The sequence below is a fragment of the Aptenodytes patagonicus genome, chromosome 4 (assembly GCF_965638725.1).
Source record: "Aptenodytes patagonicus chromosome 4, bAptPat1.pri.cur, whole genome shotgun sequence".
Classification (NCBI taxonomy): Eukaryota; Metazoa; Chordata; class Aves; order Sphenisciformes; family Spheniscidae; genus Aptenodytes; species Aptenodytes patagonicus.
This window is the reverse complement of record NC_134952.1, coordinates 2,671,893-2,697,845: the sequence shown is the minus strand read 5'-3', so window position 1 is coordinate 2,697,845 and position 25,953 is coordinate 2,671,893. Positions and strand designations below refer to the sequence as shown.

At 61.7% G+C, this 25,953-nt stretch overlaps 3 protein-coding genes across 3 annotated transcripts; 1 reads left to right on the top strand and 2 right to left on the bottom strand.

Annotated features, from left to right (window-relative positions):
* Window positions 1-11,192: 11,192 nt before the first annotated feature.
* MRPS26 (mitochondrial ribosomal protein S26) lies at window positions 11,193-13,967 on the top strand. Its single transcript, XM_076335666.1, has 4 exons — window positions 11,193-11,461; window positions 12,194-12,331; window positions 13,196-13,319; window positions 13,724-13,967. Exons 1-4 carry the CDS (start codon window positions 11,193-11,195, stop codon window positions 13,853-13,855), a joined length of 663 nt encoding a protein of 220 aa, XP_076191781.1. The 3' UTR covers window positions 13,856-13,967.
* Window positions 13,968-15,099: 1,132 nt separating this feature from the next.
* Window positions 15,100-16,234, bottom strand: LOC143159939 (neurophysin 1). Its single transcript, XM_076337515.1, has 3 exons — window positions 16,086-16,234; window positions 15,676-15,880; window positions 15,100-15,149 (listed from the first exon to the last, which is right to left on the bottom strand). Exons 1-3 carry the CDS (start codon window positions 16,203-16,205, stop codon window positions 15,100-15,102), a joined length of 375 nt encoding a protein of 124 aa, XP_076193630.1. The 5' UTR covers window positions 16,206-16,234.
* Window positions 16,235-18,746: 2,512 nt separating this feature from the next.
* LOC143159206 (vasotocin-neurophysin VT) lies at window positions 18,747-20,664 on the bottom strand. The gene is made up of 3 exons (XM_076335667.1): window positions 20,418-20,664; window positions 19,671-19,872; window positions 18,747-19,001 (listed from the first exon to the last, which is right to left on the bottom strand). The coding sequence occupies exons 1-3, from the start codon at window positions 20,604-20,606 to the stop codon at window positions 18,838-18,840; spliced, it is 555 nt and encodes a 184-aa protein (XP_076191782.1). The 5' UTR covers window positions 20,607-20,664; the 3' UTR covers window positions 18,747-18,837.
* Window positions 20,665-25,953: the final 5,289 nt, after the last annotated feature.

Genomic DNA, 25,953 nt, shown 5'->3' with positions numbered 1-25,953 from the left:
ATCTCAACCTGCCCTCTGCCAGTTTAAAACCTCAAGAAGGTCTCCAGAGGGTCACTGCTAAAGCATTCACAGGTTTTTAAAGCTGAGGGAGACCCTTCTCCAGCCTGGGGGATGCTCTTCCCGCCCTCCAGACAAGTTTAGGGGTTTTTCCTCTTTTTTCTTTTTTTTTTTTTTTTTCAATGGAGGCTCCATCATGGAGATGAATTCGGGTTATCCGAGCAGGAGGCAAAAAAAAATGCTGATTTTTATCGTTCCCCTCCCAGAAGAAGAAAAATCTAAGGAAAGCCTAATGCTGGTGATGGGCCAGGGCAGCAGAAGAGTCCTAAGGGTCAAGAAAAGTCCCGAGGACCCAGGGTGCGGCACTTCTGTATTAAAAAAAATAGGTGAATATGGTTGGGTTTAGTAGGTTTTTTGTTACAAAGAGGCGTCCGATGAAACGCCTTCCCCGCTCCTCCTGCAGTCGGGGGGACCGTGCCCTGGTTAACCGGGGGGAGCTCCATCCCCCGCTGCAGGCACGGGGAGAACTGAGTTCGGAGGGGAGGTTTCACCCCCAAAAATGACCTCACTGCTGCCGCCGTCATCCCCGCTCCGTCGCCTGGCACCCCCTCGTGAACCCCAGCATCCTGGCTTCCTTACTGAGCTCCTGAATCTGGGGGGGGGCTTTCGGCCAAAGCTGTAAGTCACGCTCGGAAATAAACGTTCTGACCCTGAAAGAAATGGGGACCCTCCTGGGATGGGGAGGGGGGGGGGATGCCACGCTCGCCCGCTGCCGATGCTCTCCCCGGGGACACGGACCACCCCAGGCACCTCCGTCCCTCCGCCCGCCGGGCGCTGGCTGCTCCCCGGTGATGCTCACGAGGTTTTTCCCCTTTTTCCCTTCCTTCCCGGGATCGCTGCGGGGACGGAGGAATTTCGGGGCCTGGGGAGCCACCCTGACCTTTCGCCGCGGCATCTGCCGTGGCCCCATCCTGCCGCCGCATCCGACTGCAAATAGCAGAGACACGGAGCAGCTGCTGGAGATAATCCGGGGCCGGATCCTGCCTAAATCCCTTTCCCGGGCTCGGGTGCACCCCCCGAGCTGGAATCTTTGGGCTGCCTGGCCGTTGCTGGCATCTGGCCCCGATTTGGGGGCGGTGAAGCTGAAATGGGGGGAGAGGCGGTGAAACTGGGGCTGGTGTCGGGTGGGTGGGTGGGAGGAAACTGAGGCACAGAGAATTTTGCTCCCCCCCCCGCTGCCTTCACCAAGAGCATCGCCGGGGGCTGCTCCCCCCCCCCAAAAAAAGGCACGTTGTCCATGGGGCTGGGGACCGTCCGGCCCTTTCCCAGCCACCGGGAGCTGCGTCGGGAGATGAGCCCGTGGTGACGAGCCAGAGTGGGGTCAGCGGGGCAGCCCCCCCCCCCCCCCCCCCAAAAAAAAGGGGTGTCAGGGTGCCGTCCCGCGGTGCCAAGGGGATCTGGGGGGAAGGAGGCGACGGGCGCTGGCACGGGGAGGCCGATGCCATCGGCGAGGTCACGGTCCCCCGTGGGAGCGGTGGCGGGGCCGACGTCACCATCGTCCAGCCCTACAAATAGCGGTGCCCGGCCCAGCCCGGCCACTGCTCCGGCTGGCCACCGCCGACACCATCACCCCCCGGCCAGGTGAGGCTGCCCCGGTGGTGGGGTGCTGGGTGGGTGGGTGCTGGTGGCACGCGGGGACCCCGGGGTGGGTGGTCCTGCTCGCCCCGAATCAGACCCTAATGGCACCCCTGGGGGGTCTGTCCCTGCTGGACCCAAACCCCAGCAGCACCCGTGGGTGCTCACCCCCTCCACATCTCCAGCCCAAACCCACCCCAGGCAGCACCCGTGGGTGCTCACCCCCTCCACGTCTCCAGCCCAAACCCACCCCAGGCAGCACCCGTGGGTGCTCACCCCCTCCACGTCTCCAGCCCAAACCCACCCCAGGCAGCACCCGTGGGTGCTCACCCCCTCCACGTCTCCAGCCCAAACCCACCCCAGGCAGCACCCGTGGGTGCTCACCCCCTCCACGTCTCCAGCCCAAACCCACCCCAGGCAGCACCCGTGGGTGCTCACCCCCTCCACATCTCCAGCCCAAACCCACCCCAGGCACCACCCGTGGGTGCTCACCCCCTCCACGTCTCCAGCCCAAACCCACCCCAAAGAGCACCCATGGGTGCCCATCTTTGCTGGACCCAAACCACCCCAGGCAGCACCCGTGGGTGCTCACCCCCTCCACATCTCCAGCCCAAACCCACCCCAGGCAGCACCCGTGGGTGCTCACCCCCTCCACATCTCCAGCCCAAACCCACCCCAGGCACCACCCGTGGGTGCTCACCCCCTCCACATCTCCAGCCCAAACCCACCCCAAAGAGCACCCATGGGTGCCCATCTTTGCTGGACCCAAACCACCCCAAGCAGCACCCGTGGGTGCTCATACCCTCCAACACCTCCACCCCCAAGTCCCCAGCAGCCCCCCGGGGTGCCCGCTGGGGTGGGTGCTGGTGGGACAAGGACCCCTCTGCCCCCGCAGCCCACCCCCGCCCCGGCCATGGCACCCCGTGGGTCCCTGCTGCTGCTGGCCCTGCTGCTGCTGGCCTCCGCCGTCCCCCGCTGCCCCGGCCAGCACTGGTCCCACGGCTGGTACCCGGGGGGCAAGCGGGACCTGGCCCCCCCCCGGGCCCTGCAGGTAGGGCCCCCCGCCCCCCTGCCTGATCCCCCCCCCTCCCGGGTGACACCCCCCCCGCCTGATCCCCCCCCCTCCCGGGTGACACCCCCCCCGGATTATCCCCCCCCCCAGTTATCCTTCCCTAGATTATCCCCCCCGGATTATCCCCCCTCCGTGTTTCTCTTCCCCACCGAGTTACCCCCCCACACAGAGATAGACACCCCCCCAGATTATCCCCCCCCCCATGGTCATCTCTCCCATCGAATTACTTTCCCCTCCCCCCGGAATTATAACCCCCCCGCCCAGATTATACCCCCCCCCGGTTACCCTTCCCCAGATTATCCCCCCGGATTATCTCCCCCTTCGGATTACCCCCCCCACACCCCGGATTATCTCCCCCCTGCCGAGTTACCCTCCTGGGATTTATCCCCCCCCCCCCCCCCCGCGGATTATACCCCCCCGGGTTACCCTCCTCAGATTATCCTCCCTGGATTCCTGGGGGGGGTTAACGGCGCGGACTCCGGCAGGCAGCGACCGAAGACCTTTATTGCTCTTTGTCAGCGTTCTTTACAGCAGGCAGAGGTGTCCACGCGCCATCTGCAGCTCGCAGATAGGTTCTAGCCTCGTGTTCACGCGCGTCTACGCTCTGGCGGATTGGCCCCTTCTTCCCGATCGCGCGGCGTGCCTTCGTCGCCTTTATCTTGTTTTCTCCTTCCTCCGTTATCTTCTGCTTACGCGCCTTCTCGTGCCTGCTGGTACCGCGCTTGCTCCTCAAAATCAAACTCAGTAATGTCCGTCGTTAAAGTTTTCATCCCCACAATCTCCCCCTTTTTGTTTTTGTTTTACTAGAAACACTGCGGAAACCGCTCTCTCAATCATTTTTCGCAGACCCTGTAATAAACACGGCACGCAAACCAGGATGCAAAGGAATATTACCAAGCATAGCCCTCCTAGCTTGGCTAGTCCCTTCAACCAGCCGCTTAGACCCCATTTCCCGAATAATTTATCCAACCAGTCCCAGGGGTCTTCCGCTCTTAGTTTCTGTACTCCTTCCTTCAGCATCTGAATGCTGCGGTGAATTGATTCCGAATGGTCAGACAGGTTCATACAGCACGTTCCCCCCAACTCTTCACACCCGTGTCCCTGCGCTAAAAGCAGAAAAAATCTATCGCTGCTCTATTCTGCAAAGTAGCATGTCGTATAGAATCCACATCCATTAGTAATCCCGTTAGTGCTTCAGAGGTTGCATTCGATTGTTTCGCCAGCCAACATCCTAACTTATTTAATGTGCTCAAACCCTTTGCCGCCGCGACACCCGGGGCCAAAATCGCAACCGCAGCTATAAGCGTCCGGGTTCCATAGGTCGACAGCGTCATCACATTGTGAATTATAGGCGTGTGCCCCGCGCCTACTGCGCGTCTCGGGGGTGCCCCTTCTGTGGTCTAGGATCGTAGATGCGTTTGGCGTTAGTAGAGTTAATCTTCCCAACGAACACGGCCCACCCTTAATACGAGAGGGAATGCCAGGCCAGGCCCGGTCTCCGCATATTAAAAAGACCCCCCCCTGGGTAACCTTACAGGCGCATTGGATGATTTCATAGAATCATAGAATCATAGAATCATTGAGGTTGGAAAAGACCTCTAAGATCATCGAGTCCAACCGTCGACCCAACACCCCCATGCCCACTAAACCATGTCCCTAAGCGCCTCATCTACTCGTCTTTTAAATACCTCCAGGGATTTGGATATATTGCCGCTTGTCTGGTTACGCCGCAGTGATTCGTTCTTACACATTCCCAGGGTAGCGTTAACTGACCAGGCGCGGGAAACATTGGCCCCCGAATAATTGAAATACAAACACCAATCCATTTTTGTGGACCCTAATAGCTCAAGTTCCTGAGGCTCTATTGGCAAGTGATTAAGACGCGGGAGGCGCCCATCCCAATTGTCAGTGGCGTGTCGTCCCCCCCCCCCGTCAAGCCTCCTTGAAAAGACTAATCAGGCCCAAGTCCCAATTATCTAAAGGAAGCCCCACTGGGCAGGTGGAGCAGGGGTTGCCGGGGGGGAGGATATCGAGAGGCAGATGGAATCTTGTCCTGTCTGATCGGCCAGAGTCACCCAAACATTTTCCTTCGGCTGTGAGGGTGCCCGCAACGCAGCGACCGCGATGGCCCCCGTGGCTTACGTCTCCCTGCTGCTCCTTTTCCACCCAAATCGCTTGTCACGCTGTCGTTTAGTACTTCCCCAATCTATTTCCCGCACCGTCCACAGCTGGGGGACACGATGTGATCTCCCACACGCCAGCTGTAGAATCTGTGGTTCGGTGCTCCCGGTGGTGTTCCCTTTACGCTTTGTGCACCTTCCCACCCAGAATTGAGAGTGACGATACCTGTTTCTTTCGCAACTACTGCATCTGCACAAAGTCCATGCGTGACGTATTGACCCGGGACACTGGAGGTGGGGGATCCCCGTCGCGTCTCGATTATTCAGTTGACTGCTCTCCACCGCCTGGTGCTCCCAGTCCACGGCCAATGGCAACCCACCTGGTCCCCCACATACCCCGGCGCGGCCTGGCCCACTGGGTGGCTCCCCGAATATGGGACAAGATAATTTGCCTAATTCCCGATAGTCTACTTGAAACCATCGATGCGTCTGTGGGCTCCTTGGGCTCCTTGTCCAGATACGGTCGAACGCAGCGGGCGGGTATCCATCGGGGTCCGCGATCTGTCCGTCCTGATCCATCGGTGAATGAGGTGGGTCCTTCAACAGGTACCTCTCCACTCAACGATCTGGGAATTATACTAATTTCCTTGTGAAAGGAGAAGAGTTTGTGGGATGGATAGTGGACTAGAACTTGTCCCTTAAAGTTTTCCAGCGCTATCTGTAGCTCGGGGCTATTAGCCTCACGCCAATTAAGGTGGGCCTTGGTCAGCGGAAGATAAATGGTGTCGAGCTCTGTTCCTGTCAATTCCAAACATCGTGCAACGTCCTTTTCGTACAATCATTGAAAACATTTCTATCTGCGTCACTATCGGTTTTGGTGCTTGATGCGGCGGGAATACCCACTCAATGATGGACCCTTTAGGGTCCTGGGTACCCTCGCTGTCCCATTGGCCTAAGAGGCCCACTGCTTGTCGGGACTGATTTAGGACATACCAGTTAACTCCCAATCCTTCAATCACTCGCTGTGCCTGCCTTTCGGTGAGCGCCTGTGATATTTTCCCTAGCGCTTGTTTGGCCTCTGTCGTTAATTCTCGTGGAGACGTCAGCTCGGGGTCACCCTTCAACAACTTGAGCGGTGGGGTTAACATGTCATTATCTATCCCCAGCAATGGGCGCACCCAACTGATAGTCCCTACTGCAAGGGGACTGTAGTCCTCTTGTTTCTGCAAGTCATTCAGTGTCTTAATGTTAGATTGCAAGGTTATGGGTTGGGGCTGTATCGTACGTTCTAAAATCTTCCACCCCAAGTACTTCCACGGGGCTTGCACTTGCACCTTTTCAGGAGCAATTTGCAAGCCGTATGTCTTTAACCCCTCCAACGTATCTGTCGTAACTGTGGCCAGTTCCTTTGGGCCCCGTCCGGCGATTAAAATGTCGTCCATGTAGTGATAACAAATTAAGTCCGGATATTTGTCTCTTATGGGCGACAGCGCACGCGCAACATACATTTGACATATCGTGGGACTGTTTTTCATGCCCTGGGGCAACACCGTCCAATGACATCGCAACCTAGGCCCTCGATGGTTTACAGCTGGGAGAGAGGAGGCAAATCTGGGAGCATCTTCCGGCGCTAAGGGAATCGTGAAAAAGCAGTCTTTCAAATCGATAATCGCGATGTCCCATTGACGGGGTATCAATGTTGGCGAAGGCATGCCTGGTTGTAATGTCCCCATATCTTGAATCACGGCATTTACTTGCCGTAAATCATGCAGAAGTCTCCATTTGCCACTTTTCTTTTTTATAACAAACACTGGGGTGTTCCAGGGGCTGGTGGTGGGAACCAGGGTGTCCTCGACTCATTTGTTCGTCCACTAATGCTCGCAACGCGTCGGCCTTTTCCTGTGATAGGGGCCACTGATCCAGCCACACTGGCCGGTCGGTGAGCCATGTGAGCCGAACGGTGGGCCGAGCGCCAGCGACCCCCTCTAGAAATGTCGATGCGGGTCAGCAGTGCCAATCACTAGTCCCCAAGTGCTCAAGACATCTCGTCCCCACAGGTTTAACGGCGCAGGAACCACAAAAGGCCGGACGGTTGCAACCTGTCCTTCCGGGCTGACGATCTGTATTAAGTTGGCGCTCTGCCTGGACGCCGACGGGCCTCCGATTCCCACCAGCCCCGCGTCGACCGGGATGGTTTCCCATGATCCAGGCCACTTTGCAGTACTGATGATAGTAACGTCTGCCCCTGTATCTATCATTCCCTTCACTACCAAGTGCTCCGGTTTGCCGCCTTTATTTTTTAGGGTGCAGGTCAAAGTGGGCTGAGTTCTTTGGACAAGCTGAGTCCAAAAAATATTTGGTTCGCCTGTCGACCCAAATCCACCAGCCCCCCGGGAAATAGGATCCCGATTATGAACCATACTCATAAAAGGCACTAGCTGTGCAATCCTGCTTCCAGCTGGAATAAACACTGGGGGAGAGGGGGTCCACAGCAACGCTTGCAGCTGTCCCGTATAATCAGAGTCGATAACCCCAGGTAACACAAACAAACCCTGCAAAGTAGCACTGGACCCCCCCACCAACAGGGCACTCAGCCCCCGGCCAAGGGGGCCCCTCGCGTTGAGGGGCACCCTGTGCACAGTCTGATCGGTTATTGAGAGGTTGGTGGCTGCGGAGACATCCACTCCGGCACCGCCGAGGGTTCTGGCCTTGAGGTGACCCAGGCCTGCTGAGACAGCGGTCCCACGGGGTTTTGGGGTTGGGGATTTTGGGGTGGCATTTGTGTCGGTGCGCGCCCCCGCCTCGCGCTCGACTTCCCCTTTCCCGACAAGGGTCGGCCGCTAAAATCGTACTTCGACCGGCATTGATTAGCATAGTGCCTCCCCTTGCGGCAGCGCGGGCAGATACCGGGGGGCTGCTGGGTTCCTTCCGATCCTCCTTTTTGCGCAGGGTTCTCAGGACATTGCCGTTTAAAATGCCCCGATTTTCCACAGCGGAAACACGCTTTGTTACCGGGATGCAAGGCAGCGGCTAAACAGGCTGCAAAAACCTCGTTCTGATGTGTCATTGAACCCACGCGGCTGCACGCGTCAAGCATGTCTATTATGGCCAGGTTTCGCAATGTCTGCAAGACTCTTTTACAGTCCTCACTGGCATTTTCTACAGCCAATTTCATAAGCAACGCCTCTCTGGCTTCAGGATTTTGTACTTGTTTTTGAATAGCTTCTTGGAGCTTGTCGATAAGATCCGTATAAGATTCGTTGCTCCCTTGCTTAATGTCGGTAAAAGGTTTTACCGGTTGTCCCGTATCAGGGACCTTTAACATGGCTTGAAACGCAAGGTCCGCTGATTGTCTCAAAATCTCAGGCGCCAGCCGTGCCTGCAGTTGCGGGGTGCTGACAGGGTCCTCCCCCATTAACTGAGCGAGTCCCGCGCCCGCTAGCGGGTCTCCCGCTCGCCGATCCAGGTTCTGCACAGCCGCATGATCGCAGAGCTCCCGCCAGTGGGCTTGCCAGAGCACTCTTTGTGTAGGGGAAAATATTAAATCGGCCAACGCTTTGGTATCGAAAGGGGTTAACAAGCGTCCCTTCACGATATTTTGCAATAGGCTCTGTGTAAAAGGCGCTCCCAATCCGCATTGCATGATGGTCCGCCTCAACTCCTTAACCAAATCCCACTGAAGGGGCTGCCAGCGGTTAGGACCGTGTTCGCTGATTGTGACAGGGTATGCCGCAGTAGGAAGGTCCCCTTCTGCCAAGGCTTGTTGCCGAACGGCCTGCCAGTGAGCAGCCGGATCGTAGTCTAAGGGCTCATTGTCGTGGCTTGAAGCCCCTATTCTCTGTTGTTTAGGAGGCTGTCCGAAATCACTTGAGATCGTCAGGGCCGAAAAAGCCTCGGTCAGAAATCTTTCCCCTCCCTCGGGCTGATCTGTCCCACTCGGACCGGGTGAAGGTTCCGGGGGAGCTCGGTCTGGAGTGGCCGGAGCCGGTGGGTCAGGAGCAGTGGCTGCCACCGCAGCTTGATGGGCAGCACGGTTACACTTTAATTGTTTTATCGTATCTGAGACTAAGCGCCATGTCGTAAGGACCTTCTTTGCGTTCTCATCTCCCCCGGTAGCCGCATCCCACAACAAGTTCCCCGCCTTATCCCAAGTTTCCTTCTGAAAAGCAGTGGCCCAGTCAGGGGGAATTCCCTTTTGTTTTAGCCATGCAAGCAACAGGCGGAGGGTATAGTCGTCATACTTAATTCCGTGCTTTTCTAACAGCTTCTTAAGAATATGCAATATGGACTCCTCCTCCTTTGTTAGTTGCGATCCCATTTTAAGTTCCCAGCTGCTCACCTCTGCTCCGACGAGGCGACGGTTCAGAATTCCGGCTCCAGCTCTCCCCGAGACCGCTCCGTCTCCCGCTGGCTGCTGCTCGTTCAGCCGGGTTCCCCACCGGCGCTCAGCTCCAGCCTTCGTGCCCCAGCTTGGGCGCCATTTGTGCGTGTGTGTGTGTGTGTGGGGGTTAACGGCGCGGACTCCGGCAGGCAGCGACCGAAGACCTTTATTGCTCTTTGTCAGCGTTCTTTACAGCAGGCAGAGGTGTCCACGCGCCATCTGCAGCTCGCAGATAGGTTCTAGCCTTGTGTTCACGCGCGTCTACGCTCTGGCGGATTGGCCCCTTCTTCCCGATCGCGCGGCGTGCCTTCGTCGCCTTTACCTTGTTTTCGCCTTCCTCCGTTATCTTCTGCTTACGCGCCTTCTCGTGCCTGCTGGTACCGCGCCTGCTCCTCAAAATCAAACTCAGTAATGTCCGTCGTTAAAGTTTCCATCCCCACAATCTCCCCCCTCGGATTACACACACCCCCCCCCCCGGATTATCTCCCCCCTCGGATTACCGCCCCCCCCCCCCCCCGGATTATCTCCCCCCCGCCGAGTTACCCTCCTGGGATTTATCCCCCCCACCCCGGATTATACCCCCCCCCGGGTTACCCTCCTCAGATTATCCTCCCTGGATTGCCACCCCCCCCGGGATTAACCACCTCCGCCCCCGGGTTTATGTGTGTGTGTGTCCCCGGGTTTATGTCCCCCCCCGGGTTTATGTCCCCCCCCGGTGCTGTGTGTGTCCCCCCCCGAGGTTGTGTGTCGTGTCGTGTCCCCCCCCCCCACGGCGGCCGCTCTCCCGCAGGTCTCGGCCCCGCTCTGGCGCTGCCGCCCCCCCCCGTGCCCCCCCCGGCAGCCGCCGGCCCCGCGGCGGGAGGAGCCGCTGCTGGTGAGCGGGGACGGGGGGGGGGGGCACGGGGGGAGCACCGGGGCGGGGGGGGGGCACCGGCTCCCACCGACCCCGGCCCGGGGGGAGGGGGGGGGGCGCCGGCCCCCCCCGACCCCGGCCCCGCTCCCCGCAGGGGGCCGCGCCGCGCCGCCGGTGAGCGGCACCGACCGAGCCCACGCGGGACCGACCGAGCCCACGCGGGACCGACCGGCGGGTCCCCGCGGGCAATAAAGGGGCTCGGGGGGGACCCCGTCCTGAGTGGTGGCGGCTGCCGGGGGCGTCCCGCGGAGGGTGTCCCGCGTGGAGGTGTGCTGGGGGGGGGGGGTGTGTGTCCCGTGGGGGAGGCAAGTGTCCGTGGGGGGCTGTGTCCCGCGCGGGGGGGGGCGGGGGCTGTGTGCCGTGGGGGGCTGTGTCTCGGGGGGGGGGGGGTGTCCGACGGTGGGAGGGGGGGGGATGTGTATCTTGGGGGGCTCTGTCGTGTCCCGTGGGGGGGTGCCGTGTCCCGGGAGGTGCCGTACCCCGTAGGGCTGTGTCCCGTGAGGGGGGGTCGTGTCCCGTGGGGTGCCGTGTTCCGCGGGGTTCATGTGCCGCGGGGTTCGTGTCCCGCGGGGGGTGTCTGTGTCCCGCGGGGGGTGCGGTGTCCCGCGGGTGTCCGTGTCCCGCGGGGTTCGTGTCCCGCGGGGGGTGTCTGTGTCCCGCGGGGGGTGCCGTGTCCCGCGGGTGTCCGTGTCCCGCAGGGTTCGTGTCCCGCCGGTGTCCGTGTCCCGTGGGGGGTGCCGTGTCCCGCGGGGTTCGTGTCCCGCGGGGGGTGTCCGTGTCCCGCGGGGTCCGTGTCCCACGGGTGTCTGTGTCCCGCGGGGAAGGGGGGGGGGGGGCCGTATCCCGCGGGGTTCGTGTTCCGCGGGTGTCCGTGTCCCGCGGGGGGTGCCTGTGTCCCGCGGGAGGTGCGGTGTCCCGCGGGGGGTGTCCGTGTCCCTCGGGGGGGGGGGGGCGGGCGCCCCCGCACTACATTTCCCGTCAGGCCCCGCTCCCGCGCGCCTTCTTCCCATGGTGCCTCGCGGGCGGGGGGGGCGGTTCGGGAACGTCACGTCCGGTCCCGCCGGCCGCCCCGCCATGCTGCCGGCGCTGAGGCGCTGCCGCCCGGGACCGGCCCTGGGGGCCGCGCTGGGCCCCGCCGCCCCACCGGGACCCGGCCCCGGCCCCGGCCCCGGCCCCGCCTGGGGGCTGCGGCTGGTCCCGGCGCGGGGCCGCAAGACGCGGCACGACCCCCCCGCCAAGTCCAAGGCGTCGCGGCTGAAGGTGCCGCCGCCCGTCGACCCCGAGGAGCTGCTGGTGGTCACCGAGCGGTACCGGCAGCACCGGCTGGTCCTCGGCGCCCTCCGGTACCCGCCCGGGGGCTGGGGGCTGTGGGGTGGCGTGGGCGGAGGGAAGGGTACGAGGCCGGGCCTGGGGCCGCTGTGGGGCAGGGGAGGGTTGGGGGCTGGCTGTGGGGCAGGGGGCTGGCTGTGGGGCTGCTGTGGGGCAGAGGAGGGTTGGGGGGCTGGCTGTGGGGCTGCTGTGGGGCAGGGGGCTGGGTATGGGGCTGTGGGGTTGCTGTGGGGCAGGGGAGGGTTGGGGGGCTGCTGTGTGGCAGGGGGCTGGGTATGGGGCTGTGGGGTTGCTGCGGGGCAGGGGAGGATTGGGGGGCTGGCTGTGGGGCAGGGAGCTGGCTGTGGGACTGCTGTGGGGCAGGGGGCTGGGTATGGGGCTGTGGGGTTGCTGTAGGGCAGGGGAGGGTTGGGCTTGTGGCCGTTTGGGGCGGCTGGGGGGCGGGTTGGGGGGCTGGATGTGGGGCTGCTGTGAGGGAGAGGGCTGGCTGTGGGGCAGGGGGCTGGCTGGGGGGCCGCTGCGGGGCAGGGGAGGGTTGGGGGGGGTCTGGGGCCACTTTGGACCAGGGGCAGCTAGACCCCGGGTTAGTGTGGGGTAGGGAAGGGCCAGGGCTGGGGCGGCTGTGGGGCAGGGGAGGGTCGGGGTGGCGGGGCTGGCTCTGCTACGGGGCCGGTTTGGGAGAACCCCCTGGGCGCCCAGTCCCGGGCAGGAGCTCAGCGACCTCCCCTCCCCTCCGCTCCCGGCAGGGCCGAGTTCAAGGCCGAGGTGCTGCAGAAGAAGCGGGAGGCGCTGCTGTCCCGGGAGGACTCGGGGGAGCTGTCGGAGGAACACCGGCGCCTGATGGCCTGGAACGAGGCGGAGAACGCCCGGCAGCGGGCACGCAGGTCAGCCCGGCCCCGCGCGAAGCCGGGGGGGGCCGCTTCCCTTTGCGGCTTTGACTTTTGCTCGTGCAGAACTAAATTCGGCGCCTGGGTCGGTTAGAGTCAGGCTAAATTTTTGCAGAGACGCTTGACCTAAATTTTGACCTTTTTAAAAATAAATCTGCCTGCGCGGCGGTCACGTTTCCAGCGCCTCTCGCTGCTGAGGGGTAAGTTACGGAGCTCTGGACGACCTCCCGCTCTCCTGCGGAGGCGGCTGTCATCGGGAGGATGAGTTGCTCTGCTAGACTTCTCCGCGTTCCCTCCCGCGCTGCTCCCAGGGAGCTGTTCTCTGGTCAGGCCCCGGGAAGCGTGTCGCTGCTTCCGAGAAAATCAGCATCTGCTGAATCTCGGAAAGCGGGAGAAGGTTAAAAGGGACAAGCCCGTCTGTCCCGTCCCCCGCTGGCTGTCCCTCGGCCCCTCGCGAAGCGCTCGAGCTTCCGCATCCGGGTCCTGCCGGAAGAATGACGTGCTCCGACTTGGAGCTCCCAAACGGAGCCAGACCCCGCTGGGTCTCGGCTCCACGCCACGCCTGTGGGTGCCCGTCTGTTTGAAAGCTTTTGCGTTAAGGTTTTGCGTGAATTTATCTCTGGCGGGAGGAGGGAAATTCTCTTCGTCCCCACACCGGGGACGCAGGGGCTCTCTTCCCCGGCGCGGCCGCTCTGCTCCTTCCCGTTCGTTCTGGCTGCGCTCAAAGTTGCGGGCTTTGCATCCCGGGGGATTAGTGCGCCTCACCGAAGTGCCGCCCTGCAGCGCCTGAGCACCCAGCAAAGCCTTGCTGTTTCGGTTTTTTGTTTGTTTGGTTGTTTTTTTTCCCTTTCCGTGTGGCAGAGAGGAAAGAATTAGGAAGGAAGAGGAAGAACAGAAGAGGCAGAAGCTCCAGGCTGCGGAGAACAGGGCCAGGATAATGGAGGCTTTCCTGAAGGAGAAGGAGAGGGAGGTTCTGCAGCTGCAGGTAAGAGCAGCTGGTGCCTGCTGGGGAGAACGCTGCCGGCAGTCCCCCTGAGGGATTTGATGGCAGCCCGTGGGAGCGATGGGGAAGGCGTAGGCTTATTTTCCAGCGATTTTTCTGTTGGTAGCTGGGAACACAAGTGTCGGCGCCTTCCAGGCGTGTTGACAGCGTGTGGAAGGGATAGAGGTTGAGTGAGAGCTCTGAAAACAGAGGGTGGAATAATCCTGAGTGGGAGGATAAAGGTTTCCTCGTTCTGGGCTCGGCTCCTGCCAAGATCCCGGCGATGCCGGTGGCACCTCGGGGTCTCGGGAGATCCGCGAGCTCTGCAGGCACCAGCAGCTCGTGCGCTGCCCGTAGTGAGCCGTCGGCTGACGTGCGTTAAGAGCCGGTCCCTGTCCTTCGTTCAGGAGGAAGCCAAAACGTTCATCACCCCCGAGAACCTGGACGCGCGGATTGAGGAGTGCCTGGACAACCCTCGCAACTACAACTTCGCCATCGACAAGGACGGGCGGATCGTCAAACGGACGGTGTTGTCTTAGCGGCCCCCGCCTGGGACGGGGGGCGCGGGCCTGGTTTCCGTCCGGAGGCTCCGCTTACGAGCCGGTTTCTTCATTTTCATGTAGAAATCAACGGCAGAATTGTTGGAGAAAGCCTGCGGGTCTGGCTGTGGTTCTTCTGAAGGGTGCAGGAAGGAGGGCGAGGGAGAAATTTGGGCTTGCAACAAGCAGCAGAGGCACCAGCGGTCTGTCTCAGCCCTGCGAGGGGGCGGAGAAGCTGCCTGCGAAGCTGCTGGCGTTCGTGGGCCTGTCGCTCTGACTCGCCGCGATTCCACCTCCCGCGTCTTTGGATCCCTCCCGCTTTCGCACGAAGCGTGTGGCGGAGGCGAGCGGGGCCGGGGGCGGGGGGGGGAGGTAGAGCAGGAACGGTCCCGAGGCAGATCCTGGCTCTGAGCTCCCCGGCGTAGCCGCGGCACCGGTTGCGTGTCGACCCCCTCTAGATGCTTTTGAAAGAAAACGAGGTCTGAAGGGCTCCGTAGGAAACGCTGACCCCCGGCTTGTTGACGTTGGGGGAAAGAATTAACTGTTTCTCTGTCTTCTGCTGTGGTGGAAGGACCTGTCGTTCCTGCTCATCCTTTAAACCCTCCTTTGCGCATCTGTTGGTGCGGCTAAATGAGAAAACGGTGCAGAGGACGTCTGAGCGGTACTGGCTTTTGTGTGTCCCCTTTTCTCTCCCCCCCCCCGCCCCCGCCTTCAGCCTTATTTTACTCGTCACCTGGGGCTTAAGCTGTAGATGATGCTGCGATTGCTCTGGGTCCTCTTCGGCGGTTCTGGCTCACTGCGGTCTTGTGGAGCGAGCCGCCCTCTCAGCTTTGGCCCCAAAACTGCTGGGTTTGGGCTGCCCGATACCAGCCTGGCGTTCGCCGCGGTTCAGCCGGAGCCCAGGGCGGCCTGAGCGCGGGTCCCTCCGCCCTCCCTCGCTCGGATGAAACGCCAGCTGTGAGAATCGACCTTAAATCCTTGCTTTTTATCTACACTTTCCTAAAAATGGCCTTTTCTCTCCAGCCAGCCCTCTTGAGTCTGCACCTGAAGCAGGCAAGCGCACGAAAAACACAGGCTTTTATTTTTATATAATTTTTTTTATTTTTCTGTACAAGTTTTATTTCAAGTTAAGATCATCGCTTAAATCTGAGTCGCGGACCTTGGCTCGTCTGTTCTCGGCCTGATGCGGGGCTGGCACGGCTCGACAGATAAGGGGTCCCGCGGGTTCTTCTCTCCCGGGTGGTCTATGCAATCAGCATTTCTTGGTCGCAGGATGAGTCGACCACGCAGGCCTCTGCGTGGGGAGAGAAAGGGGAGAGCACCGCACGAAATGAGACGGCGCGAACCAGCCCTTGGGACCCCCCCGCACCCCCCCGGCACTGGTTTTTAATAACATCGAGCAAGATGCGTTGGCTTCGTGCCCTGTGGCTCCCCAGGATTCGTGGCAGGAGCTCTGGTAGCGTCCCACTTAGGGAGGAGGCTGGGATTTTTGGAAAACCGTAATGAGAGCGGGAGGGGGCATGGGCTGCCGTGCGCCGCGGGACTCCTGCCGCTTCCTCAGCCCCCTAAATTTGGTTGCTGCCTGCTCTCCCCCTTCCCCGAAACCTCACGGTCTGCCGTCGCCTTCCCTGGGGTCGGGATCAAGTCTGCCCTGAGCGGGGTGGCCCTGGCTGTCGGGGCGATGGATGGAGGGATGGACGGGACAAAGGTGATCCTTTGGGGGACGTCCCCTCGCCCGCTTTTATCTCGTAACCCCTCGTCTGTGGGGACCCCCGTGACGAGAGTCCCCGGAAGGGACGCGGACCCGGCGCTGCCCTCACCGCTGCTGCAGCAGATGCCGGGGGCCGCGCAGCTCCCTCCGCTGCCGCCGCAGGGTTTGCGTCCCGACTCGCAGGGTGTCGGCAAGAAGTTTTCTTCCCGGCACCGCAGGGTTTCGGAGGTGCCGATGTAACAACCCAGCTCTTCTCCGCAGCAGATGTTGGGACCGAAGCAGTGGCCCTTGTTCCTGGGACCGCAGGGCATGCACTGCTCGGGGAAAGGGGGGGGGAGAAAGGCGGAGGAGGGTTATTTGGGAAAGCACCTGGGGTCAGTGCACCGGGGTCGAGCCTTTCCCCTGGTCCTTTCCTCCGTCCTGCCGGCATCTTCCCCGCCGGAGCCCCGGAAAGGCTTGGGGAGGGTTGGGAGAAGGAAAGGAGGGGGTTAGGAGGTCTCCCAGCCCGCCGGGACGTACCTTCCTGATGTCCATGTCCAGGATGGCGCGTTTGCCCCCGATGGGGCAGTTCTGGATGTAGCAGGCGGAGGAGAGAGCCAGGAGCCCCAGGAGGCAGAGGGCGAGCGCCTTGCAGGGCATGGCTGCGGCGGCGGGAGGCTTTTCGGCTTCTCATCCCGGCGCAGGGTCGTGTATATATAGTGCCGGCTCCTACTTACCCATGCCGGCACCGGCGTCACCCGTTTCCCTTAAAAACCACAAAGCATTGCTTTCCACACCGAAGGGCTCTGCTAATAGCCGGAGGTCGAGGACGTGAGGTCAAGGCCAAAGTGTCGGTCTTCTCCTTGGTGATGACTCCGACCGCGGCGGGGCGGGGGGGAAATGTGCGGAGGCTGCGGATGCTGTTTGGGGCTCGGGTCCCCTCCCTGCCCAACCGCTTGGGGCTGCCGAGCTGGGGCTTGTCGCTCCGCGTCCCCTTCGGGACCCCTCTGGCGGGGGTAGGGATGGGGGAAGGCATCTCCGTAGCCTGGTGGGATGCATCCACCCAGGAGCGGGGCGAGAGGGGCGTTGTGCTTCCCTTGGCTTCAAATCCCTTCTGGTGGGGGGAGACCAAACCCGTACCCCCCCTCTGGGAACATCCGGGGTGGGAAACATGGTGTTGGTCCTTCCCACCCATCTCTGCCTGGCCTTTGGGGGAAGCTCGACGCCGGGCTCGTCCCGCTCTGGGATGGCAGTGACACCGAGCCCGTCCCCGCCTGCTTTCACCTGGCAGCACCCAGGCGACCCGAAAACACCAAACCTCATCAGCCGAGGCTTGAAAACCCAAATCCCCCCCGGTTGCTTCTGCCCTGGAGCCGCGCCCGGGGCTCGAACGCGATGCCCTGGACCGCGTCGTCAGGAGGCGAAGGACCCCTGGGAGAAACGGCCCCGAGGACGGGGCCGAAGGCTGGTGCCGTCACGCAGGGTTCTGCTCGCCCCGACCCCTCGCCTTCGTTACCGCAATTAAGAGCTTCCTGCTCGAATAAATTCCTCTGCTGCGGACAAATCTTGCATCTGTCGAGACCATTAGCCCGCTCCCTCCCCGCGCCTGCTTAATTGGGAATTAGGCAGCCCGGAGCCCCGGAGCCGTGACCTCTTGTCGTCCCCTCCGGCTTGCTTCGAAATCTGCCACTTAGCGTGGCGGCGGCGGCCGGCGGCGAGGGCAGCCGGGTCCTCGTCACCCACCCGGGGTCGGGCAGCCGGCGAGTCCCGGTCCCCGGGGACAAGCCAGGCGCTGGGGTCCGCGTTAATGGGTTGGAAATGGGGCTCAGCACCTGCCGTGTGATGTCCCAGCGGCTCAACCCCGGCTGCCGTCCCGCTGCGGCATGGGGAGGGGGGGGGGGAACCCACCATCCAGGAGCCCCCACGGCCGGTCTGGGGGTGCCCGGACCCCCGTGGGCAGGGGTGGGATGCGTCTTGGGGAGACAAGTGTGGAAACCGCCCCCCCCCCCGGCCCCAATTATCAGCTCCTGGTGGGTTTTGGGACCTTGAGACCCTGATGCCGAGACTCCCGTCGGCCTGGAGCATCGTCCCCGCTCAGTGACACGTCCCCGGTGCTGCAGGAGATGTTGGGGTTCGCATCCTGCATCCCAGGATAGGCTGAGTGCCGGGGCTGGGCTTAACAGCCCCGTTTCTTCATCCCACGGGCGTCCAGCTCGGGGTCGCCCGTCCACATCGGCGCTGCCACTTTCCCAATGATTTCGGGGCGATTTCGGGTCCCCCCCCTCCCCAGGGCTGGGATAAGATGCTCGTTGCGGGGACCAGGCGCTGGGTTAATCCTGCACCCCCTTCGAGGTGCGGGGAGCTGACGTGGGCAGGATGGGTCCCGCCGGCGTGGAGGAGCTCCACCTCCCCGGAGGTGCCACCTCCCGCGGGGACATTATAAAGGACGAGCTGTCCCCCGCGCCCTGGCCAGATCCCAGCCCAGAGAGAGCCCGGAGCAAGGACCCCGCCGGGGGTAAGAGGCCTGGGGAGGGGGTAGGGAAGAGGGTTGGGGTAACGGTACCCCCAATTTTGGGGGGGGGGTCATCCTGCCCGTCGGTGTCTGGTGGGGACCAGTTCGGTGAGTGATGGTAGGGAAAGATGAGACCAGCCCCGGGGGGTTGTGTGAAGCTGGGAACCCAAACCTTTCCGCTCTTGGGGTTTTTTTTGGGTGGTTTTCCTTACTTTTTATCATTCTTAGTAGATGTGGCTTGAAGCCGCCTGTCCTGCTGGTTCCTGAAGGCAACGGGGCCCCGAATCTGCCCCAAAGAGGGGTCCTGGCCAAGAGGTAACACGATGGGTGGCACCTCCCCGGGGCGTCATGCCCCAATCTCCAGGGGCTGGGGGTGCTGGGAGGCTCAGCACCCAGGGGTACTGCCGCCGGGGCTCCCGGGGTGAGACTCGATGGCCGGATCCTGAAGGCCGGCTCTGCCTGGGCTTTTTTCCCTCAGCACTGCAAGGACGGGGCCGAATCCTGCACCCAGCCCAGCAAAACCGCTGCGGGTGGGAGCCGAACCGCACGGGGCTGGGTGGGGATTCGGAGGCGGGGGGGGGGGGATGAAGACCCAACAACCTCCAACGCCCCCCCTCGCCATCCCCGAGGCCCGGACGGGTCCCCCGGAGCCCCCCATGACCCGTCCCCAGCGCCCCGGACGAAGCCACCACAGTGCATGAGGACTTTTATTGGGTCTCATATTTACAAGGCTGGGGTGGGGGGACCGGTGACGGTGGGGAGGGCGCCCGGCGCCCCGGCTCAGAGGAGGGGGTGCTTGCCCTGCTGCTGCCGGTTCGCCAAGTGCATCAGCTTGAGGAGCAGATCTCCAGCCGAGCCGTCCAGCACCGTCAGGTTCTTCTCCGCCGCCTCCTGAGCCCCGTCGCTGCCCTCGTCCAGGCAGCCGGCGTCCATCGCACAGGTTTCTTCAACAGAAAGCAAACCATCGCGTCGGGAACGGGTTATATTTAGGACCACGAGTGTTTTATTTTCGGGTGGGGAAGAGGTTGGTGGCAGCCGGGGGTGCCCCGCACAGCTCACGCTCCGGCTTTGTCCCTCCCGTTAACCAGGGAGCGGGGCTGGCTGGGCTTTTTCCGGCACATCGGGGAGGTTGCGTGTGCCTGGCCGGGAAATATCTCACGGTGGCGGCTCGGGAAGGAGCTCCGAGCCCAATCCTTATCACAGCATGGTTTGGGTTGGAAGGGACCTCTAAAGGCCATCTCATCCAACCCCCCTGCCGTGGGCAGGGACATCTGCAACTAGAGCAGGTTGCTCAGAGCCCCGTCCAGCCTGACCTGGAATGTTTCCAGGGATGGGGCATCCACCACCTTTCTGGGCAACCTGGGCCAGTGCTTCACCACCCTCAGCGTAAAACATTTCTTCCTTCTATCTAGTCTGAATCTGACTATCCCAAAATTATCCCAAAATGGGGACAAGGCTGCTGCTGCTCTGTGCCTCGGTTTCCCCTTTGGGAGGAGAGGTCTAACTGGAGGACTGACCCTCGCCATTGCCATCCCCCCACGGTCCCAAGACACCCCAAACTCTCCTCTCCAGGCCCCCATCCCGCTGACCCCAGCACCCCCCCGCCATGTTACCAGCGGTGCAGCAGATGCCGGGCGCGGCGCAGCGGCCGCCGGAGCCGCAGGGCTGCCCGCCGGCCTGGCAGGGTGAAGGCAGGTAGTCTTCCTCGGCGCAGCGCCGTGTCTCGGCCGTGCCCAGGTAACAGCCCAGCTCCGTGCCGCAGCAGATGCCGGGGCCGAAGCAGTTGCCTCTGTTCCCGGGGCCGCAGGGCATGCACTGGGGGAAGGAGCCTCTTGAGTCCCCCATACTCCCCAAAAAAGGGGGGGTACACCCTGCTTACACTCCCCTGTATTTGAAAATAGCCCCCCCCCGCCCCCCGCCGCTTCGCCAGCCCTGGAGGTGCCACGCTGGCACAGGGTGACCTGCTTTGTCCCCGCCAGCAGCAGCGTGGCCTCGTGCTGCGGTGCTGGCCCCACTTTGGGGGCTCCCCGTTGCCCCCCCATCTCTGCTCCGTGGGTTGCCCTGTCCCTCCATGGGGATGCTCAGCTGTGGCCGAGCCCAGTCCCCTCCTTGAGGTGACAACAGCATTTTGGGGTGTGTGGGGGGGTATGTGTCACTCATTCCTCCGCCACTGCCCCACCGGGTGCCCTTGGGCATGTCCCCCTGCCTTCCCAAAAATGGGGTGCACCGCGCTGCTCGGGGGAGCGTGGCACAGCCAAGGGTGCCCGCAGGTGACGGGGAGCCTCTGCACCCCACTGAGTCGCTATGTCTCCCCAAAACCCCCAGTCCATCCCTCCCCAAACCCCCATCCCATCCCGTACCTGTCGGAGGGCTGTGTCGGTCAGGGCCCGCTTGCCGCCCCGGGGGCAGTTCTGGATGTAGCAGGCGGAGGACAAGGCGAGGAGGCAGAGGAAGGAGAGGGGCAGCGAAGGCTCTGCCATGATGGAGGGTGCCCGCAGCCGTGCCACGCGTGCCAGGGGAAGCTGGCCGCCCTGTCGCTCGCTTTGCATCTGGCCCCGTGCTGCGCCAGCCGCTATTTATGCCGCTGTCGCCCCTTCCCAGGGGAGGAGGAGGAGGAAGAAGAGGGCTGGGTTGTTTTTTTGGTAGTTTGTTTTTTTTTTTCCTCTGTCTTTTTTTTTTTTTTTTTTTTCCCCAAATCGCATCCAAGCGAATCTGTAATCGAGGTGATTCAGTGCAGGAGCCAAGCGGCAGCGCTCAGGGCTGGTGAATTCCCCCCCCCCCACACACACACACACACCCCCCCCCCGAGACGTGGCTGCTCCGAGGGGCAGGGGGGCCACCCCAGGGACGGCCAGCTCCTGGGAAGGGGTGCTGGCCGGGGAGGGTGCGGGTTTGGGGAGGGCTGCTCAGTCAGAAGATGCTGGTTAAGGGAAGGTTGTTGGTTTGGAGGGTGCCGGTGTGGGGAGGGATCCTGTTTTGCAGGCTGCTGGTTTGGGGAGAGGTGCTGGTTTGGGAGGGATGCGGGTTTTGGGAGGGGTGCTGGTTCGGGAGGGGTGCTGGCTCGGGAGGGGTGCTGGTTTGGGAGGGGTGCTGGTTCGGGAGGGGTGCTGGCTCGGGAGGGGTGCTGGTTTGGGAGGGGTGCTGGCTCGGGAGGGGTGCTGGTTTGGGAGGGGTGCTGGTTCGGGAGGGGTGCTGGCTCGGGAGGGACGCTGGTCTGGGGGGGTGATGCTGGTTTGGGAAGGGGATGCTCAGTCATTCGGGGAGGGTTGCTGGTTTGGAGGCTGCTGGTCTGGGGAGGGACGCCAGCTTGGGAGGGATGCCGGTTTGAATGATGCTGGCCTGGGAGGGGATGCTGGAGGGAAGCGATGGGGTCAGGGCTGGGGGAGAACTCTGGGGTGCGCAAAGACGCACCTAAAGCAAGGGGCTCGGCTGCAGCGCTGGACCGTGTAGAGCAGGACCCTGCCGCAAGCCGGCCCAAAGGGGCCCGTCATTGCCACCCGCGGCTCGCCCGCCTCTTCCACCTCTTTTTGCCCAAGAAACAAGGCGGCAGAGAAACCAACAGCAGAGGGGGGAGAGAGAAGGAAAAGGAAAATGCACCTTTGGGGCTGGCATCGCCCCTCCTGTCGGCACCCAGCGAGTCCCACCCGCTCTGAGACCCGGCATGCTCGTGTCACCGATGGGCTGGCAGAAACGTCGGTACAAGGCAAACGGCCGTGATTCCCCCCGCCCCGACCGGTGTAAAATCCCTCCCCGCACTGTCCAGCCGTGAATATTCCAGCCGGTCCCAGATCCCCTTTCCAGCAATGCCGAGGGCGACCTTAGCAACGTGAAATTAATATGCAGAGGGGAATCAGGCACCTAACGAGCAGCCGCCGCTCCCCCCAGAGCGCTGGGGCTGGCTCGCGGCGATTAGGAGGGGCTCGTTTGGGGGTGCTGGGAGGGAGGGGGTGGGCAATGGGGGGAGTGGGGGTGTGTGCCACCAGCTGTGGTCCAGCCTCTGGGGTGATTTTTTTCTACCCTTCAGCCCACCCTGGGCTGAATCTTCATCAACGATGGGGAATTGAGGCAGAGAACGATAAAAATCAGCCCGGGGATCACTTGGGGTGTCTGGAGCGTGGCTGTTCCCACCCTCATTAGCACCCCTCGCTTTCTCACCCTTGTTAGCATCCCTTTTCTGCCGGATCAGTGACCCAGACTGGCTCAGCCCCGGTTGGAGCGAGGCGGGGGGACGGTGGTACCCCGAGTGGGGAAGGGGCTGCTGCTCTGCTCGAGGGTCCCAAAGGAAACCGTGGTCCCGCTGCAATCCACCCCGGCAAAATCAAAATGCTTTGAAAAGCAAAGCGAGCGCCGTGCTGGGCTTCGCAGGCATCAGCGAGGGATGTTGGAGGGGGAGGAACCCGAGAGCATCGCTTCGCCGTCCGGGGGAAACTGAGGCACGCAGGGGTAAGGGCAGGCATCAATTTTGGGGCGACGCTTGCGGTGCTGGGGGTCCCAGCCTGCTCCCGTCTCCTGCCCTGTGATTTTGGAGGGAGGCATCAACCTGGGAGGGGGTGACGGTCCTGGTTTTTGGGGGACTCCTGGGCTTTTTGATGGGTAAAATGAGGGTGATTCCCCCCCACCCCCCCCCAAGTGGGGTGAAGGTAACTGCAGCCCCTGACTCAGGTCTCCCCGGGACCAGGGGAACGGCGAGGTCCCAAATTCGCCGCGTGCCCACCACCAGAGACGCTGAATCACCCGCGTGGGGCAGCCATGGGCAGCTGTAATGACCAATATTATTAGCGCCGGCCACGTTTCCCCATCCAAACCCATCCCTTCACAGCGGGAGCCGAAACCCACTTGCGTCGCAGGACCGAGGAGGACGCAAAAGCCCTCGGCTGGGAAAACTTGTCTTGAAAAGAAACCCAAATGTCAGCTCTAAATTGGGTGTTAGACGCTCGTGCTCTGTCTCTTCATTACTGTATCGTAAAATTACATTAGCCGGGAATGATCTGCATTCAAATGGCTCTGTGTCTGGAATGATAACGCGGGAATATGAGATTAAAATGTAATTATGCTCTTTAAAGTCGAGGAAGGTTAATAAAATGTTTTTCCAAGTTGCAGAGGCTCTGCAGCCACAGCGCAGCATCACTTACGGGAATCAAGGGGAGGACGAGTTGGGAAGGGGGAGGCGGGGGGGAGGCAAAAAATGTGTAGAAAACATAAAAAGGGGGTTTGGGGGATGAAAATATTGGGGTCACATGGGGTGAGTCATGAGGGGGAGTGATCTGATGGGGTTTCATGGGGCTGGGCAGACTCAGCCGGGAGCGTCCTTGCGGGGCAGTGATGCTCACTGGTACCTGGCCGCCGCCCCGGGGTGATGCTCAGGCCCCCAACCCGCGTCCAGCTACTCCTTGATGCTTTGGGGCTACTCGAATCCGTGCTCCAAATCCCCCAACATCAGCCACGGGGCGTCCCTTCTCTGCGTCCCCGGCACCGGATTTGCTCTGCCACATCCCTGCTCTTCCCCAGGCTCTTCCTGGGGCCCCAGAGGAGCCCCCTTCGTTAGCGCTGATCTCCTAACGACATGCGAGGCGGGCGATGCGGGCGCCGCGGCATTAATGAGCGGCATTACCTGCCTGCTATCTATAACCCGGCTCGCCTCGGCTCGCGGAGGAAAGCCCCAAAGGCCTGCCAAAGGGCAGGGAGTGGGCAGCATCCTCAAATCCACCCCCCCAGCCCTCCTGCTGAGCCAAAATACGGCCCCAGCTCTTCCTAGACATCAGCAAAGGGGCAGGGGGCTGCCGGAGAGGCTCAGCCGCGGAGCTTCACTGCTTCTGCCCTTCCCAATCACTTCTCACGTCAGGGAATCATAGAATCATAGAATCATTGAGGTTGGAAAAGACCTCTAAGATCATCGAGTCCAACCATCGACCCAACACCACCATGCCCACTAAACCGTGTCCCTAAGTGCCTCATCTACACGTCTTTTAAATACCTCCAGGGATGGGGACTCCACCACTTCCCTGGGCAGCCTCTTCCAATGTTTCACCACTCTCTCAGTAAAGACATTTTCCCTCATGTCCAATCTAAACCTCCCCTGGCACAACTTGAGGCCGTTTCCTCTCGTCCTGTCGCTTGTTACTTGGGAGAAGAGACCGACCCCACCTCGCTACAACCTCCTTTCAGGGAGTTGTAGAGAGCGATGAGGTCTCCCCTCAGCCTCCTTTTCTCCAGGCTGAACAACCCCAGTTCCCTCAGCCGCTCCTCATCAGACTTGTTCTCCAGACCCCTCACCAGCCTCGTTGCCCTTCTCTGGACATGCTCCAGCACCTCGACGTCCTTCTTGGAGTGAGGGGCCCAAAACTGAACCCAGTGTTCGAGGTGCGGCCTCACCAGGGCCGAGTACAGGGGCACAATCACTGCCCTACTCCTGCTGGCCACACTATTTCTGATACAGGCCAGGATGCCCTTGGCCTTCTTGGCCGCCTGGGCACACTGCCGGCTCATGGTCAGCCGGCTGTCGACCAGCACCCCCAGGTCCCTTTCCGCGGGGCAGCTTTCCAGCCACTCTTCCCCAGGCCCGTACCGCTGCATGGGGTTGTTGTGACCCAAGTGCAGGCCCCGGCACTTGGCCTTGTTGAACCTCATCCAGTTGGCCTGGGCCCATCGATCCAGCCTGTCCAGGTCCCTCTGCAGAGCCTTCCTACCCTCGAGCAGATCAACACTCCCGCCCAACTTGGTGTCATCTGCAAACTGACTGAGGGTGCACTCGATCCCCTCGTCCAGATCATCAATAAAGATCTTGAACAAGACTGGCCCCAACACTGAGCCCTGGGGAACACCGCTCGTGACCGGCCGCCAACTGGGTTTAACTCCATTCACCACAACTCTCTGGGCCCGGCTGTCCAGCCAGGTTTTTACCCAGCGCAGAGTACTCCTGTCTAACATCTGGGAATAACCCGGATGGTGGGAAACGGGGCATCTAGCAGCGACCCTCAGTGCTCCCGCGCCGTTTCGCACGTAAAACACCCTCCGGCTACACCCATAGCTTTAAAGCATCATTGATGCGCAGAAATGATGATGACTTTCCAATCCTCGAGTGATCACACCCTTGCGCATGGTCAGGGCACGCCACAAGGATATCCCCCCGCCCCCCCATCCTTCATTAACAGGGGGAGCTTCGTTAGCTTTGAAGCCTCCACCGAGGTTTTTGAGAGCCCCTCCGGAGGCAGGGGAGAGGACGGAGGTCGTGGTGCTCCGACGCAGCCCACGCTGCCCGACACAGGGGTCAAAGCAACAAAGTTCAATCAGAATAAAGCAGAGGACGTTGGGTACCGCACGGAAAACTGGATTGTCACCAATTTGCGCGTTTTTCTGCCTTTGCCCGTGGCTGGAGGGGGCTGCAGCTCACAGCGGAGAAGGAGGAACTTTCTTTAAACACGTGGCTCCTGCACTGACGATAGAAAGCAGGTCAGGCTGGCAAAGGAGCGGCTCCCGGCTCCCGGCTGGGTGAGCTGACGCTCCTCAAATGGGCCTGTCTTCGCGGCACTTAGCGGCGACCGCTTCTCCCCCCGGCCTGTCACAAGCCTTTCAGCCGGTCGCCGCGAACTCGGGGCTGACGGGGGGTTAACGTCTGGAGGCCGATGGGGAGGGGGGATCCCGCACCTCCTGGCTGAGCACAGCACCTTCTTTTTCCGTGTCGCGGCTAAAGATGCTCCTCTGCTTCCATGACATATTGGAAAATAGCTTTGATGCTCGTCTAAAGAAGGAAGAGCAGCCAACGTCAAGATTCTCCCTCCCTGTATCAGCAAGAGGGGACGCAGGGGTCGAAACTTGCTGCCAAAGGGTCCTACGGGGTTAAGGAGGAGGAGAAATAGGGCGGATGAAGGCTCTGAGCAACCCGAGGTGACATGGAGA

Excerpts from the sequence above, each read along its gene's own strand:
- MRPS26 (XM_076335666.1), top strand. The coding sequence starts at position 11,193 with ATGCTGCCGGCGCTGAGGCGCTGCCGCCCGGGACCGGCCCTGGGGGCC. Across the intron at positions 11,462-12,193 it reads CTGGTCCTCGGCGCCCTCCG|GGCCGAGTTCAAGGCCGAGG; the intron begins GTACCCGCCCGG and ends CGCTCCCGGCAG. Across the intron at positions 12,332-13,195 it reads GCCCGGCAGCGGGCACGCAG|AGAGGAAAGAATTAGGAAGG; the intron begins GTCAGCCCGGCC and ends TCCGTGTGGCAG.
- LOC143159939 (XM_076337515.1), bottom strand. The coding sequence starts at position 16,205 with ATGCCCTGCAAGGCGCTCGCCCTCTGCCTCCTGGGGCTCCTGGCTCTC. Across the intron at positions 15,881-16,085 it reads TGGACATGGACATCAGGAAG|TGCATGCCCTGCGGTCCCAG; the intron begins GTACGTCCCGGC and ends TTCCCCGAGCAG. Across the intron at positions 15,150-15,675 it reads CGGCATCTGCTGCAGCAGCG|AGGCCTGCGTGGTCGACTCA; the intron begins GTGAGGGCAGCG and ends CTCCCCACGCAG.
- LOC143159206 (XM_076335667.1), bottom strand. The coding sequence starts at position 20,606 with ATGCAAAGCGAGCGACAGGGCGGCCAGCTTCCCCTGGCACGCGTGGCA. Across the intron at positions 19,873-20,417 it reads CCGACACAGCCCTCCGACAG|TGCATGCCCTGCGGCCCCGG; the intron begins GTACGGGATGGG and ends TCCTTCCCCCAG. Across the intron at positions 19,002-19,670 it reads CGGCATCTGCTGCACCGCTG|AAACCTGTGCGATGGACGCC; the intron begins GTAACATGGCGG and ends TTTCTGTTGAAG.